Source organism: Cervus canadensis, chromosome 16 (assembly GCF_019320065.1).
Source record: "Cervus canadensis isolate Bull #8, Minnesota chromosome 16, ASM1932006v1, whole genome shotgun sequence".
In the NCBI taxonomy this organism is placed as follows: domain Eukaryota; kingdom Metazoa; phylum Chordata; class Mammalia; order Artiodactyla; family Cervidae; genus Cervus; species Cervus canadensis.
The window spans coordinates 62,392,310-62,410,931 of record NC_057401.1 but is presented as its reverse complement, the minus strand read 5'-3'; the positions used below and the strand labels follow the sequence as shown (position 1 = coordinate 62,410,931).

The following is an 18,622-nucleotide window of genomic DNA, read 5'->3' as shown; positions in this document are numbered from 1 at the left end:
ATTACTTTCTTCAGTCTTGATTATCAAGAAAGACAAGGCATCTCAAAGAAATGCCTTCATCTGAAAGTAGATGCAGTAAATTAATATCAGAGTAGGTTATTTTCAGTAACCTTAAGTCAGGCCCTACTCCCTCACCCTTCCACTGCTTTTAAAAAGCAGGCCTTGAACTGGGCAAGAGTTCAAAAACTCACATTTGTTAGGTAGCAAGGGAAAATTAAATGTATTTCTTTTAACATCTTGATTTTTACACTTCAAAGACAATCAATGAATGCCTGTTAGTCAGCTTTATCAAAGAGAAACATATATTAAAAGAATTTGTTTCGATCTATCAAGTTTTCACCATGAGTCAGTGTTTTTCAAAGGCAAGAGTGTTGGTGTATTTAGGAAAGCACGGCTGCACTGGGAAAAGGAATAACATGGAAGACTGATGATAACGTAGACTTCTCTAAACAGGTGTACTGAAAATTCTGCACTATTAAGGGGATTGGATTCACAGCATTTTTCATAAGAGGGAGATTCCTACAAGACTTGGAGGTTCGGGAAGGCTTTAAGGAGAGTCTTACGTGTCGTCAAATGTCGCAAGCATGATGGCTGATGGACATGGAAGGCAGGTCCCTTCATTTGCATGATCTGCTCATGGGAATGTTTGGGGTTGCCCAAACTGAGGGGTCTTGACCCTGCGCCACACTTTCAGATTCAGGAAACAAGCAGCTTTCCGTTTTATCTCATCTCGGTCATCTGGGAAACTTGGGGCAAGCCCCCGGACCTCTCTGCACCCCCTATTTCCTCTCTTGCAAAATGCAGGGGCCTCAGGCTTGCCTGTGGATCAAAATCACGTGGAGTTGTTCTCCGAAGCACAGCGAGCATGCTTCCCCACTGCCCACCAGGATTTCCAACCCGGCAGGTCTGCGTTGGGGCCTGAAACGTGTACATTTCTAACACATTTCCAGGTCATGCTGATGCTGCTGTCTGGGAACCTCACTTTGAGAGACCCAGGTATGCACAGACCTTTGAGAGGTGGACCCTGATAATAATTCATTGCTTTAAAAAGTCTACTCTTTGATAAGACTGGAGATACAGCTTTGGGGGGAAAAAATTCTCCCTTCGCATGCCAGGGATGCGAAGGTTGAGGGGCAACATTTAAGAGTGTTTGGCGGGGATTTCCCTGGTGATCCGGTGGCTGAGACTCCAAGCTCCCAATGCAGAGGGTCTGGGTTCGATCCCTGGTCAGGGAACTAGATCCTATATACCACAAATAAAAGTTCGAATGCCGCAACTAAGACCCAGCACAGCCAATAAATAAATATTTTATGAAAGAGAGCTCTTGGGTGTACATGTGTCCCCCCCGTCCCAAACCCTCGTCCCACCTCCCTCCCCATCCGCCTGTGGCTGATTCATGTCAAAATATGGCAAAAACCATCACAATATTGTAAAGTAATTAGCCTCCAATTAAAATAAATTAAGGGGGAAAAAAAAGAGCTCTTGGTGCATCACTCTCTGCGGGTGTCTTCTTTTAAGGGCAGGTGACATAGGAGCCCCAGGATGGCTGCTGTAGGCTGTAAGGGAAGAACCCACAGGCGCTGTCTGAAGTCACTGAACCTAGGGCATCCTTGCCCAGATTTTGGTTACAGTGAAGACAAATGCCCTTATACCATTTTTCTCCTCTCACTCACCGTTCTAGAGAATTAGGTGTATTAAGGCCAATGCTGAGTTGCAATTATAGGATCAAAAATTCTGACTGAGGCAGACAAACGGGCCAGTCACGCTGTATCCCCACTCTGGGATGAAGGCCGGTTATTAATTTTGATAAGCGCTTTTTACCGAGTGTGAGCCAAGGTCCTGGCAGGGCGGCCGCCTCGATCCTGAGACGCGCTGGCAGGAGCGGGGCCTGGGTACCCGCCAGCCTCTCTCACGATCATTAGCTCTGTTAGTCAGACTTGACCCCACGAGCTACCAATGGGAAAAGACTCCTGAGAGAAACTGAAATGTGTGTTCAACGTCTCACGGCTAGAAAAACACCAGAGGCAGGGATCAAACCGAGGGCTTTGCTGCTTCAAGTCCAAGTTCCCAGCTGCTTCCTCATGGATCCCTGGGGTCCTCTACCTTTTACAGAGGCCTGCCCTGAGCTACAGTCTGCCCAGCCAGGCAGGCGTTTGTAGCTCTGCTTTTAGACATTCCATTATGCACCACCTGGGTTGGCCAAAAAGTTTGTTTGGATTTTCTCATAACAGCTTACTGAAAAACTCAAATGAACTTTTTGGCCAACCCTTTATTTACTACTCTCTTTGGTAAAGTATGATATCTTTATGTAAAGAAAGACTTCCCTGGTGGCTCAGACGGTAAAGCGTCTGCCTACAATGTGGGAGACCCGAGTTCAATCCCTGGGTCAGGAAGATCCCGGAGAAGGAAATGGCAACCCACTCCAGTATTCTTGCCTGGAGAATCCCATGGATGGAGGAGCCTGGTGGGCTGCAGTCCATGGGGTTGCAAAGAGTTGGACATGACTAAGCAACTTCGCTTTCACTTTGGTAAAGTATGATATCTTTATGTAAAGGAAGACACCAAAACTTTAGTGTCGGATTTACAAAAACACGGTTTTCCAGGGTTTACAAAAACACGGTTTTCCAGGGTTCCTCTCTTCAAAAATGAATAGACGTTGGCTTTGTACAGTCTTCAGTCTCTTTAGACAAAACAGGCAACCCATGGGGTTTTGGCAGCTTCTTCATTAGTTCAAATTACTGGGGTGCTGATATACAGAATTCCAAATTATTCTGTGTCTCACAGCTCTACTGAAGGATTACAGTAGACCAGAGTATGTGGACAGAGTGTGTGCTGATGCTAGCAGAGAATTGTTTTCATAGTAAAATATTTTCCCCTGTAAATCTTCTATGTTGTTGTTGTTCAGTAGCTAAGTCATGCCCGACTCTTTTGCGACCCCGTGGACTGTAGATCACCAGGCTTCTCTGTCCATGGGCCTTTCCAGGTAAGAATACTGGAGTGGGTTGCCATTTCCTTCTCCAGGGGATCTTCTTGACCCAGAGGTTTAACCCACATCTCCTGAAAATGCTCTAGAGAGAGGTCAAGATTGAAAATCACATGACACCCTTTCTGGGGAGTTGCATCATCAGGGATCAGCCCCGCAAACTGTCTCCATCTGATTTACGCAAGGAGAGCTCAACCATCTCAGGGACTTCCCGGGGGCTCAGGGCTTCGGAACCCACCCTGCAGTGCAGGGCACGTGGGTTCGATCCCTGGTTGGGGAACTAGGATCCCACGTGTCTTAGGGAAACTAAGCCTGAGCGGCAACTACTGAGCTTGTGGGCCACAACTGGAGAGACCATGCTCTGTGATGTAAGATCCATCATGAGGCAACGACGATCCCATGTGCTGCAACTGAGACCCGATGCAGCCAAATAAACTGAAGGGGAAAAAAAAAGGATAGCTCCACCTCTGCTTCTGGACAGTCCCTTCTGAAACAGCTCTGTTCAGGGGAGAACACGTGGAAAACCAACTCAGTTCTGGAAAGGGGGCGGCGGTGGGGTGCGGAAGATACAGACTATCAACCAAAGTACATAAAACTTTTAATGAATTAACCTTACAAAAGACAATGGCATCAAAACATCAGACGCGTCTGGTACAAAACTAGTCCTAGGTCGTGAGAACTAATTCTGGTGATGGAGGTGAGGTGTCGCTGGCACAAAACACGACGGAGCAGGGTGGCGGGGGCCCCCGGAACCCAGCTGGGCCCGTGGACAGTCACTGCAATGAGACACGTGGGCGCACACGGCGGGTTCGAGGTGGGGTGACAGAATCAACTTAGTCACAAGTACTGTGTGTTTTAGTATCAGACTAGCGGATGCGGTTGGCGAGCTACCATATTTTCCAGAAAAGAACATGCACCGGAAGATAATATACACCGCCCCCACCCCCCCAGTTTTATTGCCTTAAGAATTTTTGCCTGTTTCCCCTCTCCCCTCTTCGTCAGTTTCGCTGAAGGCTCTTCTGCGGTAACGCGCGCTCCTTTCCCTTCTGCTAGGAGTAAGCACAGTGGAAGTGGCAGGGCGATCCTGGCACACGTCAGACCCCGAACGGCAGGCCGCCAGGTCACAGGAAGGAGTCTGCAGAGGCTCCGGAGGACACGACAGAGCAGGCACACACACCACAGACAGGGACGCGAGTGGCAGTCAGAAAGTGCATCGTCATCGTCCCGAAGGTACAGTCCTCTCACCAGAACCAAAGGCGAGGCTTCAGGAGGTCAGGTTGCTCTGAGAAAGGGACCGTGACATCTCCGTGTTGACGAAGTAGGTCTTCAGGTCCCCCTTTCCTTTCACGTTGATGATTCCCCGACACGTGCACGTGTAGCCCAGGGTCTGTAGGATGACGCTCGTCTCCTCTGTCACCTGGAGAAGCACAGTGACAGGTGAGGAAGCGCTTAGTGCCCACGTGGACACGACCCTCTCAGGGAGGTGTCTGACTACAAGGCTGAAAGTGAAAGTGAAGTCGCTCAGTCATCTCCAACTCTTTGCGACCCCATGGACTGTAGCCTACCGGGCTCCTCTGTTCATGGGATTTTCCAGATAAGAATACTGGTGGCTCAGACAGTAAAGCGTCTGTCTGCAGTGCCGGAGATCCGGGTTCAGTCCCTGGGTCAGGAAGATCCCCTGGAGAAGGAAATGGCAACCCACTCCAGTATTCTTGTCTGGGAAATCCCATGGACGGAGGAGCCTGGTGGGCTACAGTCCATGGGGTCCAGAGGAGTCGGACACGACTGAGCGACTTCACTACAAGGATGAAGAGCCCCCAAATGCTAGGGCTCTTTTGACTCATTCATTCCACTCCTGGGAAACCAGTAGAAGAGAGAATAATCCATGAGTAGAGAAGCTGTCTAAGGACAGTGCTTTTCTTTTTTTTGTAATTTAGTTAAAAAATTTAAAAATTGGAGTGTTGTTGCTTTACAACGTTGTGTGAGTCTCTGCTGTACAGAGTGAACGAGCCACACGTATGCAAGCATCCCCTTCAGGTCACAGCAGAGCTCCCGGCTAACGTATGCAAGCATCCCCTTCAGGTCACAGCAGAGCTCCCGGCGACACGCCAGCTTCCCGCTAGCAGCCTATCTTGTACACAGTAGTGTGTATACGCCAACGCTACTCTCCCAGTTTGTCCCCCGTCCTTCTCTCGCTGGGTCCACAAGTCTGCTCTCTAAGTCTGCATCTCTATCCCTGCCCTGCAGGTAGGTTCGTCTGTACCAGTTTTCCAGATTGCATATGTATGCATGAGTATATGATAGGTGTTTTTCTCTTTCTTACTTCGCACTGAACGACAGACTCTAGGTGCATGCACATCACTGCAGAAAACTCCATCTGTCTCCTCGGGCACGTGGCAGACACATGTGCGCTGGACGCACCCCGCCACAGTTTTGTTTCTGGTGTGGACGCTGTCGGGGGATCGTGCAGCGGCAGTGGCTACGGCAATGAGAGAGGCGGAGAGAGGCCTGGGGACGCGTCTGTCGTGACAGATGCTGTCATCAGGACCAGAGGCGGGGGACGACTTCCCTGGTGGTCTGGTGGCTAAGACTCTGAGCTCCCCGGGCGGGGGCCCAGGTTCGATCCCTGGTCAGGGAACTAGATCCTATAGGCTTCAACTAGGAGTCTGCATGCCACGACTAAAGATCCTGTATGCTGCAACAAGATGAAACATCCCAAGTGCGCAGCTAAGACGTGGCACAGCCAAATAAACTACAAAACAAAACAAAAACCCGGAGGAGGATGTGGCTTCTGGAATCCAGGACAGTATTTGGGGGTCACCAGAAGAAAGGCTCAAGGGCATGATGTGAAGATCTCATGGGTCGGCTATGGGAAAGAGCTAGAGGCTGTCTTCTGCCATGTGATCCTGTGGCTGGCCCCTCACAAAGGGGCCAAAAGATGGGTCTTTCGGAGAAGATCAAGAGAAGAGAGGGACGCAGAGTCTGTATACTCACGTCCTGCCCTCCCCTGGCTGGGCCCAAGTCCCGGGGGAGGATAGATATAGCTCAGGAATATCAGATAAGAACTGAAAAAATATGAAGTTTGGCAAGAAACTCAAGATAACAAATATGCTCTCCTAATTAGAGTTCTTACGGCAATCAAAATTGGAGACTGCTACAGACATTTGGGGCTTCCCAGGTGGGCTGGTGGTAAAGAACACGCCTACCAATGCAGGAGACGTGGGTTTGACCCCTGGGTCGGGAAGATCCTCTGGAGAAAGGAATGCCCACCCACTCCAGTATTCTTGCCTGGAGAATCCCATGGACAGAGGAACCTGGCAGGCTACAGTTCATGGGGTCGCAAAGAGTCGGACATGACTGAGTGTGCACCTATGAATTCTCCTCACCTTCACACACACACACACACACACACACACTTGACGTCTGGTCTTCCACACAGAGAACCTACACATTGTCTGAAGTCTGGCAGGTTAATTTCACAGTTGAGGCTGATGCTGGGCATGCCTTTGGCCAACTTTTGAGCTGGTCACTGGAATCTGTAGCAGCAACCACATAATCATCATGGTCGGGAGGAGGGAGCCATCACCTCGGCCATCAGGTGGCTCAGTCATAAAGTGTCTGCCTGCCAATGCAGGAGATGTGGGAGGCCCAGATTCGATCTCTGGGTCGGGAAGATCCCTTAGAGGAGGAAATGGCAACCCACTCCAGTATTCTTGCCTGGAGAATCCCGTGGACAGAGGACCCTGGCGGGCTACAGTCCACAGGGGTGCAAGGAGATGGACATGACTGAGCACGCATGCATGCATTATTCCTCCAAGTCCAGAAGCAGCCTGGCTGGGTGATGAGGGGCTTTCTACACTGTATTTCAGGCATAGAAAGCATATTCTCTGTAATAAAAAGCATCTGTTCCACAGGCCCAAGGGAAGCTTTTCATATTCTCAGCATCACTGTTTATTTTTCTTGGCATCTCACTGCTTTCTTTTTCACGTAAATGGAAATGAGAAGCTAGCGCAGCTGTAGGGAGCGACACCCTCGGGAGAAGAAAACCCACCCAGAGGTGGACCCTCCAGCTGCTAAGCTGAGCGGACACACAGACGTGGCTGTGGACCGACCCCTTGCTCTGGATGAACAGGAACCTGTCCTGTTTCCCCCCTGGGCTCAGAGCACACGGAGGCAGGCCAGGCGGCTGCGCTGCGCTAAATCACACGGAGTTTTAACAGGCCCAGCACCCTCTTAGAGGGGCTTCCCAGGAGGCGCCAGTGGTAAGGAACCTGCTTGCCAATGCAGGAGACGTAAGAGACGCAGTTCCATTGCTGGGTCGGGAAGATCCCCTGGAGGAGGGCATGGCAACCCGCTCGGGTGTTCTGTCTGGAGAATCCCCTGGACAGAGGAGCCTGGTGGGTACAATCCATAGGGCCGCCCAGACTCAGACACGACTGAAGCGAAGCAAGAAAGCATCTGCTGTACCTTCAGGGGGTCAGGGTTATTTGAGAATGTGGGCCACGCTGAGACGCAGAACAGGGACTCATGGAGTTCTCTGCAGAGGACACGAAACTGAGAGGCTATTATTTGTGCCCAGTGATTTTCATACAGATCTGCCATTAGGCAGGAAAGTATCTTCCAGATAAACTCCTGCTGTAACAAAGCTGGGGTGAAACATGGAACATTGCTTTCTGAGGGCAATGAAAATAAAGATCCGAATAGACACATGGGCATGCACACACAGACACCCACACACACAGACACACAGACACAGAGACACAGAGACACACACACAGAGACACACTCACACAGACACAGAGACACAGAGACACACACACACAGATACACACAGACACAGACAGACACACACACAGAGTCACAAACACACATAGACACACACAGACATAGAGACACACACACAGACACACTCACACAGACACACACACCCCCTTTTCACTCAGAGAGACTGTCTCGTTCTGGATGCCGGCACCACGGCCCACGCAGGCGCGTGCCGTCACCACTGCTTTTAATTTGTCAGGTCTTGGTTTTCGCTCCCTTGGGTGGATTCCAGAACGTCCCAGTCATGTCCAGATACCCAAATCCCAGGTCTAGCGCGGTCGTTTCCGTCACTCCAGCTCATCTCTCCCTCCCCTCCCCTTGTTCTCCCAGTCCAGCCCCCCGGGGAGAGGAAGGCAGGGCGTCATGCCTAGTCTGCGTCCAGCAGGGAGGGCGCCCCGCTGCCCCTCCCCTCAGGGGGCACACTGCCACGGGGGTCGCTCTGACCATCTACTTTCAGAAATGCCATATCCTTCCCACTTTGACATAATTTACTGTTCACAGTAACTGCAGAAACCAATGAATATGTCCCGAGTAAAAAGTTTAAACAAATGACGAGGTTTACTCTCTTTCCTTTGCTTTAATGTTATCCTTTTTATACGCTTATTCATGGTTCCCCAGAGGACAGACGTGGTGGATGACCACAGAGCCCACTCAATTACCTGGATTTTGTCCAGGACTCCGGTGCTGTCCATCCTGCTGGCCACATTGACGGTGTTGCCCCAGATGTCATACTGTGGCTTCTGAGCTCCAATCACACCGGCTATGACAGGGCCATGGTTAATACCTGGGACACACCAGAATCGGGTTAGCAAGATTCAAACCATGAACTTGATGGTGCAAGCAACAGTCTCAAACAGAAAGATTTTACAAGACTTTTCTTGAACCGTCATTATCGAGCGAACGTTAGCCCAACTCACGGAACGCCAAAACAAAGCAAAATCATTCCTCTAACTTCATCAACTGAAAAACATTAAAATGTTTCTCTTTCTTCCTCTCCTCCACCTTGATTCATGCTCAGATGTCTATTTGCCACTAGTCCACGATGGCGTAAAACTGGTATACTTTACGAAACTAAACATTATAATTGCTTTTCTATGTTGCCATATAGTCAAGAGATAATCATTATGTTATTTTCCAATAGTTTTGTAGTTAATCACCTTTAAAATTGGGATATAAATGGCAACCCACTCCAGTATGCTTGCCTGGAAAAATCTCATGGACACAGGAGCCTGGTGGGCTGCAGTCCATGAGGTCGCAGAGTCGGGAACGACTGAGCGACTAACACTCACTTACTTCCAGCTGCTTTGCAACGTTGTGTTGGTTTCTGCTGAGCAGCAAACTGAATCAGCTCTGTATATACATATATCCCCTCCCACACCCCATCCCAGCCCTCAGGTCCTCACAGAGCACTGCGCCGGGCTCCCTGTGTCGTAAAGCAGCTTCCCACCAGCTACCTATTTAACACATGCTCGTGTATATACGTCAATCCTCCTCTCCCAAGTGATCCCACCGACTTCTGAAATGCACGTATTTTAAATTCCCTCTAACGTTTCGCTGAAACCACCACCCTCCCCGTGACACACGCGTTGTCTTTTCTGGCTGCGGTGCGTTATTCTGTGAGCTTGACGTGTTCAGTTCAGTTCAGTCACTCAGTCATGTCCGACTCTTCGCGACCCTATGAACCGTAGCACGCCAGGCCTCCCTGTCCATCACCAACTCCCGGAGTTTACCCAAACTCATGTCCATTGAGTCGGTGATGCCATCCAGCCATCTCATCCTCTGTTGTCCCCTTCTCCTCCTGCCCTCAATCTTTCGCAGCATCAGGGTCTTTTCAAATGAGTCAGTGCTTCGCATCAGGTGGCCAAAGTATTGGAGTTTCAGCTTCAACATCAGTCCCTCCAATGAACACCCAGGACTGATCTCCTTTAGGATGGACTGGTTGGATCTCCTCGCAGTCCAAGGGACTCTCAAGATTCTTCTTCAACACCATAGTTCAAAAGCATCAATTCTTCTGTGCTCAGCTTTCTTTATAGTCCAACTCTCACATCCATACATGACCACTGGAAAAACCATAGCCTTGACTAGACGGACCTTTGTTGACCAAGTAATGTCTCTGCTTTTTAATGTGCTGTCTAGGTTGGTCATAACTTTCCTTCCAAGGAGTAAGCGACTTTTAATTTCATGGCTGCAGTCACCATCTGCAGTGATTTTGGAGTCCCCCAAAATAAAGTCAGCCACTGTTTGCCCATTTATTTGCCATGAAGTGATGCTTGATGTGTACAAACCTCTAATCCTCACATCAGCCCCCGGGGTGTGTCTGTTGTCATCAGCCCCCATCTTCAGTGGAGGAGGCAGAGAGTCGGACAGGCAGAAGGCGCAGGCCGAGCACAGAGCCAGGCAGTGGGCTCGAGGCTCTGTGTTCGCCCTGCTCTCCTCTCTCTGCTACAAGCTCCTTGTGCACATGTTTCTTCCCTAACTCGGGGGGCCTGCTTTCACTGACACACTCCACGTGCATGTTCACTAAGTTCCAGAGGGACACGTTTGCGCCTTCTTTTCTTTTTAATCTCTTGGCCCCTCTGCACAGCATGGGGGGGCGGGGGTGTTGATCTTAGCTCCCTGACCAGGGATTGAACCCTCGTCCCCTGCACTGGAAGGCGAAGTCTTAACCACTGGACACCAGGGAAGTCCCAGCATGGCTGCGCTCTTGATTCCTATCTGACTCCCCCAGTTTGCACCAAAGCAAAGGAGGGAGCCCCCATGGTAGCATTAAAAAAAAAAACAGAACCAAACAGCAAATCCCCCCCGCTCTTTGTAATGGCAACTGTAAAACCACGGTCATTACAGGTGCATGCCGGAGGTCAGGGTGCACTCTGACCCTGGGTGGATACGGACATGGCATCTGCCGTCAGGAGCCGAGGCTTCAAAAGTCTGGTCAACGTCCCTCGTCAGGGACAGGCTGGGCTCCCCCCAGGCCCCCGCCCCAGTGTAGCAGGTAGGACGGTTCCTTGTCCCCAGGACTCAGCTCAAACACGCAGACCCACAGTTGTCACGGGCGCAGCGGGACGTGGGCCACAGAAATAGAAACAGAGGCATTGAGATTGGTTGATTTTTCCTCCTGTGTTTTCTCCTAGCTCCTTGCCTCCCAGCCCTACTGCAGGAGTCAAATTGTATGGATTAATGAGGGTGTTTCTGAGAGATTTCAGTTCCCACTACTGAACTGCTTCGTGTACATGGAGTGCTAGAGATCGGAGGGCAAAACCTCCTCTCTGCAGCGGAAAGGGAAGCAGGAAACACCATACCCACACTGCCCCACAGAATCCCTGAAGGTCTGCAGGACGGGAGAGCATTCTCCCCCATCCGTACGGAGTGACTCAGTAAAGGTCACGTCTCTGCGTCAGACAGCCCAAATAACTTATTCCCGCTGCCGGCTGGTGATTCAAGGCCCACTGCCCTCAGTTTCCCTTCTGGCTGTTCTGAGTCTCTTGATCAGTGGCTGGGGGACCGCGGATGTGTGTGGTGGGGTGGGGAGAGCCTGGGCCCATACTACTGGCAGGAGAGAGATCTCTGCTGAAGGGCAGGGGTTTGCTGGGGCTATGGTTCCCACTCACTGATCCTACAGCTTGACACACAGAAAAGGACATTAGGAGCAAATCTGGCTGTTACTATCGCTTCCCTGGTGGCTCAGACACTAAAGAATCTGCCAGCAATGCAGGAACACAGGTTCGATCCCTGGGTTGGAAAGATCCCCTGGAGAAGGCAATGGCAACCCACTCCAGGATTCTTGCCTGGAGAATTCCACGGACAGAGGAGCCTGGAGGGCTACAGTCCATGGGATTGCAAAGAGTCCGACACAAGGGAGCAACTAACACTTTCCTTTTCATGTATATCATCATTTTGCAGGGGCCAGTGTGAGCCGTGTGTTCCTACCATAAACTGCCACTGGATGGCGCGATGCTCAGAGGTGGAGCAGGGAAGCTGCGCTTGGGAGAGGCTGAGGGTTTGGGGCAGCATTCTTAGGCTCCGGAAGAGCTGGTATGTGAGGGTGAGTGTATGGATATTAATAGTTACCCAGTGATCAGTGTGAAGTAAGCACTCAATAACTACCTATTGGAGGAAGACTACTGACTTGCTCACGTTAATTTGGAAAACGGGATTATGGTCCACACCAAGAGCCCAAGGCTCCTGATGTGATGGATGTGACTACCAAACAATTGTCCCATTCCCTCTGCAGTGAAAGGCAATATTATTTTGGTCCATACGTATTTGACAGTAGATGGAGGGGGAGGCTGGGGTTAGTAGATGTAAGCTTTTATATATAGAATGGATAAATAACAAGCTCTTATTCTATAGCCCAGATAACTATATTCAATATCCTATGATAAACCATAATATCAAATATGAAAACCACCACAAGAATATAAAAAAGAATGTATATATATATATATATTTATATGTATAGCTGAAGCACTTTGTATATAGCAGAAATGAACAAAGCATTATAAATCAATTATACTTCAAAAAAAAAGTATTTGATAACAGAGGGGTCATTCCACCATGCAATTGATTTTTTTTTTAAGGAGGATACTGTGGAAAATTGAGAAGCCCATTTTCCAAGCTGTTAAATCAATAAAGCAGCTCCAGGTGAAGGGACCACCTCCATGTTTGATGGGGGCAGTGTCCTGCCGACCTGGCTCTTCTCACCTTTGTACAGGTGAAGCCAGGTAAAGGTCCATTGTGCACACAGGTGGGGCAATCTAAATAAACATGTGTCCAGATGCTGATAATAAGACATACAAGCCATGAAGAGAACCCCGTTTTCTCAAGAGACATTTCTGGGTTTTAAAATTCAGAACCTACGGATAGCAAAGGAAGGAGATAGTTTCGAATATTGGAACTTGCGACTCAAGGAGTGTGAGACTGTTCTGACAATTCCTAGGGTCTTTTTTTTTTTAACTGCAGTGCAAGACATGTGGGACCTTACTTGCTTGACTGGGGACTGAACCCATGCTCCCTGCAGTGGAAGTGTGGATTCTTAACCATTTAAAAACACTTTTACGTCTCTGAAGTCTGGATGCGTCCTGTAAAGCTGGACTGGGTCCAGCAGCATAAAGTGATAGAGGGGTTTACAGTTCTCCACTTGCACCCAGTCCTTGGATGGCTGAAGGCTACGCTCCCTGGGGCCTGCAGAAATGACCCTGGCTGACGGACTGAAGCCTGGCTCACTGTCCACTTCTGAAACCAAGTGCTTGCAGCCGGGATGCAACCAAAGGGGGTATTTCTCCCCTGCGTGGGTGCTGAGTCGTTTCGGTCATGTCGGACTCTTTGTGACCCCATGCACTGTAGCCTGCCAGGCTCCTCTGTCCATGGGATTCTCCAGGCAAGAATACTGGAGTGGGCTGCCATTCCCTTCTCCAGAGGATCTTCCCAACCCAGGGATCAAACCTAAGTCTCCTCCAACTTCTGCACTGCAGGTGGATTCTTCACCGCTGAGCCACCAGGGAAGCCCATCCCCCCCGCCCCCTAATTTGCACAAAACTGCCTTCTGAGCTCACAGCCATCACGAGCATCCACTGCCATCCAGTCCTGCTTCTCTAACCACACGTTTGTCACTGTGCTGCTCCAACACTGCAAGGGCCGTGGACCTCGCTTCGGACGCCAGACCTTCCCCACAACCCACCCCAGATCGGCACAACGTACCTACTCGTAACTTGAAGTCATTGAAGGAGTGCTTGTTGATGGCGTCCAGCTTCCCCACCAGGGCAAACGCAAACTCCACCATGGTGCCGATGTGCATGTACTGCCTCTCCGGCTCCTGGAAGAGAACAGACAGGGCAGGCGGGGTGAGGACTCAGCAGGCGGGGGTGAGGGCTCGGCGGGAGGTGGAGTGAGGACTCAGTGCGAAGATTGGGGGGGGTGAGGACTCAGTGAGAGGAGGGGGGGTGAGGACTCAGTGAGAGGAGGGGGTGAGGACTCAGTGAGAGGAGGGGGTGAGGACTCAGTGCGAGGATGGGGGGGTGAGGACTCAGTGCGAGGATGGGGGGAGGTGAGGACTCAGCAGGAGGCGCGTAAGGACTCAGTGGAAGTAAAGACAAAACCAAATATGATGGTTTCAGTGGGGACGAGTGAAAAGGAAAATGGACAGAACCCGCCTATTCAGGATGACAAGCAGATGGAAAAATCCAAGGTACCAGCTAAGGGGAAGAGGAGTAGGACAAGACGGTGATCACAGGAGCCCACGAGGGCGAGAGTGCCAAAGCACATCTCTCAACTCCAGCACAGCCGGCACTTGGGTGGGATTCGTCTTTGTTGGGGGGTGTCCTGCATGCTCAGGATGTTGAACAGCATCCCTTGGACCATAAAGAAAGCTGAGCACCAAGGAACTGATGCTTTTGAACTGTGGTGCTGCAGAAGACTCTTGACAGTCCCTTGGACAGCAAGGAGCTCAAACCAGTTGATCCCAGACCAGTCAATTGGCATCCTCTGGATATCAGTCACATCTCTCCTCCCAGTATGACAACCAAAAACGTCTCCACACGTTGCTAAACGTGCCCTGGAGAATGAAACTGTGCTCAGCTAAGACCCAGCATCTAAGTAATAGGAATCCACCTGCAGTGCAGGAGACATGGGTTCGATCCCTGGGTCAGGAAGACCCCCTGGAGAAGGAAATAGTAACCCACTCCAGTATTCTTGCCTGGACAACCTCATGGGCAGAGGAGCCTGATGGGTTACAGTACATGGGGTCGCAAAAGATTTGGACATGATTGAGTGACTAAACAACAATAAGACCACTGCACTAAATAACAGAGGGACTTCCCTGGTGCCCTAGTGGTGAAGAATCTGCCTTGCACTTCAGGGGACGTAGGTTTGATTCCTGATCAGGGAACTAAGATCTCACATGTTGTAGAGCAAGTAAGCCTGGGTGCCACAACTAGTGTGCTGCAGTGAAAGACCTCACACGAAGCAACAAAGATGCTGAGTGCCACAGCTAAGACCGGATGCAGCCACATAAACAGGTAAACAAATATTTTTTAAAAACTATATTAAAATTAAATTTAAAGACGCTTGCTCCTTGGAAGAAAAGCTATGGCCAACTTAGACAGCATATTAAAAAGCAGAGACATCACTTTGCTGACAAAGGTCCACCGAGTCAAAGCCATGGTTTTTTCAGTGGTCATGTATGGATGTGAGAGCTGGACCATAAAGAAAACTGAGCGCCAAGGAACTGATGCTTTTGAACTGTGGTGTTGGAGAAGACTCTTGAGAGTCCCCTGGACTGCAAGGAGATCAATTTTAAAAGAAATTAGTCCTGAATATTCATTGGTAGGACTGATGTTGAAGCTTCAATCGTTCACCTGATGCAAAGAATGACTCACTGGAAAAGAACCTGATGCTGGGAAAGACAGAAGGCAGGAGGAGAAGGGAATGACAGGATGAGCTGGTTGGATGGTATCACTGACACAATGGACATGAGTTTGAGCAAACTCTGGGAGCTGGTAATGGACAGGGAGGCCTGGCATGCTGCAGTCCATGGGTTTGCAAAGAGTTGGACACGACTGAGCGACTGAACTGAACTGAATATATACATATGAATGAGGACTGAAAGTTCTGGCCCAGAGAGATTTCTTCCTTTCCTTTGATGAGCTGTATCATCCCAGAAAAAGATGATGAAATACTACCATTGCCATAAATCCACAACTTAAAATTGTGGGAGCAAATCAAACTATTAAAAAAAAAAAATAGAACGGTGAAGCAGACTGTCAGCTAACTTTGGTGGAAATGCAGAGTCATTACTTAAGAACAGCTATACTTTTCCATCAGAGCTAGATCCTATCTCTCATCTCATGACTTAGGGGCACGTCTTGATTTGGAGGTTTATGCAGTTGGCTGGCAAACATCTTGCTCCTTGATGGGAAGCAGAAAATGTTAAATCAACAGGCAGGACCCTGTGCCATAAAAATTACAACTGTCCTGGCAAGGAGAACAAATTGGCCTTGGGAGAAATGGTTTGCTTTTTACGAAATCAAGGTGCAGCAAACAAGCTTCACTCCCTGATAAATTACCACCCAATCTGTTTCCCAGCAGTAGGCTTAAACTGTGGGTTTGACATGACGTCAGTGAAAAATGAAGAGTCTGTGCTCTAGGAGTGGGCTTTAAATCCAACATCAATATCTCAATTGGGTGTAGTAAACCCTAGAGAAAATTATGCTCAGTCTCTAGAAGAGCTCAGTTCATTTCACAAGGTCCTTATCACTGAGCTTTTGATAAATGCTTGATGACAGTCTGAGAAGCAGCTCTTTCTCCCATGATCCAGATAATTTCTCCCATCTCCAGATATTTAACCAACTTCTGGCTACATAGCGAGAGCACTCACTCAGTTTCCTGGAACACATTTGGCAAGCTGTTTGCTTTGCAGGCTTCACCTGCAGGGAACATGGCATAAAGTAAACGCATATTTGTTGGGGTTGTTTTATAACCCAAGTGACCAGTATCCACCGAGGTGAAATTAACATGAGCCTTGACTTCCGGCTTCTCTTTTCTGCCCCCCTTGCCTTCGTCCAGTCGTGAAACTTCCACCGAGTTCCCGCTGTGGTGATGTTCGTCTGATTCTGAAGATTTAGAACTGCTGTCTAAGGAGCACTTGGTTCTTCTCCTTGGGGCTCCCAGGAGAACGGATCAGACCTCACAATTTTCTGAAGGACAGTCAGTCTAAGCAGTTGAGCTGATTGATGATCCCAGTGTGGAGATTGGCCCTCACCACAGTGAGGGCTCAGAGCACTGAGTTTCAGGAGCCTTTTGGAGAACAGGACTGGAATTCACAGCTTTCCCAGTGTTTACCAAAACTCAGGCATGAAATAATATTTATGAAAAAACAGCCTGATTGCTGGGTCATCTGTGGATTCCTCTGTGTCCAGTGAACTTGGATTAAACTGGATGCAATGTTCTCCACCCGATCTCACCCTACCAGAGAATGTATTTGATTCAAATGTTCATTAAGAAGAAAAAAAGGTAAAAGAAGGAAAAAAAATTAAGAAAGTAAAAAATAAAAACATTTTTAAAATGCGCATTAAGAGATGTTCTAGCAAACACCCCCTCTCCTGCTGTCAACATGTTAAACCATTTTCCAGGAGGACAAGTACACTGCTCACTACACGCCCATCCTTACATGAGAGCCTGTTTGTTAGCTTGGATCAGGGACCCAGTGGAGCATCCAAACGCAGCCTGACGTGGCCTGGTTTCAAATATAGTAATGAATGAGTGACTTAATCTCACTCTATGAACACTAAAGTACGCCACTTGTGCTGGCTGCTGGAAATTTTGGATTAATAACAATAGTGCATATATGTGTGTGGAGCAGGAAAAGGCAACCCAACTCTAGTATTCTTGCCTGGAGAACTCCATGAACAGAGAAGCCTGGTGGGCTACTGTCGCAAAGAGCTGGACATGACTGAGCAACCAAGCACATGTACCCGTGCACTTAATGCTCGTAACGACTCCCATGAAGGAGCAACTGTCTTTATCTCAATTATGCATCCAGAAGAGGGAAACATGGAGAGGAAAATAACCAGGCTTTGCAGCCAGGCGATCTGACTCCAGAGCCTCAGTCTTCATTTACTCTGAACGTAAATGGACTAAATATTCCAATCAAAAGACACAGAGTGGTTGACAGATTCCAAAAAGAAACTCATATATATGCTGCCTACAAGAGATTCACTTCAAATCTAAAGACACACTCAGGCTGAAAGTGAAGTCATAGGAGAGGGTGCTCAGTGCAAATGGAAACAAAAAAGCTGAGGCAGCAACACTTATATCAGACAAATAAACTTCACCATCTCGTCTCCTTCCCCCTGTGCATCTTGAACTTTTGCTATTTGATTTGCATCTTGTTGTCATCCTCATTTTTGTTTCTTCAACTTTTAAGTTGCATGTTAGTTTATTAATTTAAATTTTTTCTGCATCATGTTCACTTTTGTAAGCTTCTTAGGAAGAGATTTAAATAAAATAGGCAAATACATGTGGACAAATTGGTAAGCATTATTCCTTGACAGTCTTGCTGCTAAAATGGTGACAGATGCATTATTCAGCTTCTGGAGAACTATAACTAAGAACCCTCATCTCCTGCATTGGCAGGTGGATTCTTTATCACTGAGCCACTTGGGATATTTTGCCAAACTACATATCTGACTGTTGAACGTGTTTTATTACCAAACTAAATATCTGGCTAAGCAATATATAGAAAGATTTTTTGTTTATAACTAGAAAAACAAGTAGGTAAGCTACAAAAGGCAAAAGGGACATTCATTTTTTTTTATAGAGACTAATATCCATTTTATTTGTCAAGCATTTTACTCCCCCCCCAATCAAACATAATAACTTTCCTTTTAGATTCTCACTAATTTCAAAATATTTCTAGGATAATCATACCAAGATTCTAATTAAATATTCTAAATAAAAATAGCTCATACTGATTAAAAAAAAATCCCTGCATGCACATGACAACATTTAATTTATGTCCCAAAACCTTTTTATCTGTTCAACAGTGTGTAAGCCACAAATGTATTATTATTGCTGTTAGCATTTTTAATACCTGTGGAAAAGTTATGCCTGTGGAGCATTTTGCATGATAATGAGGTCTTCCCCACAGTCTTAGGAAATAAGTAGGCTCTCCACTGTGCATAAAGGGACACGCACGTGGAGAAAGCTTAGTTATTATGGTAAGCAAGGAGCAGTCTCACTTGAAAGCCACCCTCTTTCCACTCCACCATGAAGGCATTAATCAAGCATCACGATGCAGCTGAGGAGGCAGGTTTTGTGGTCACA

The 18,622-nt window shown here is 48.3% G+C and overlaps 1 protein-coding gene across 3 annotated transcripts in view; it reads right to left on the bottom strand.

Annotated features, from left to right (window-relative positions):
* Window positions 1-3,564: 3,564 nt before the first annotated feature.
* The window catches only part of ADCY2 (adenylate cyclase 2), a 438,654-nt gene continuing 423,596 nt past the window's right edge, over window positions 3,565-18,622 (bottom strand). For all 3 annotated transcript variants that reach the window (XM_043488503.1, XM_043488504.1, XM_043488505.1), the window contains 3 exons: window positions 13,502-13,616; window positions 8,464-8,588; window positions 3,565-4,400 (listed from right to left, as the gene is read on the bottom strand). In XM_043488503.1, the coding sequence (XP_043344438.1) occupies window positions 4,248-4,400; window positions 8,464-8,588; window positions 13,502-13,616 (393 nt within the window). In that variant the 3' untranslated portion in view covers window positions 3,565-4,247. The remainder of the gene's footprint in view (window positions 4,401-8,463; window positions 8,589-13,501; window positions 13,617-18,622) is intronic.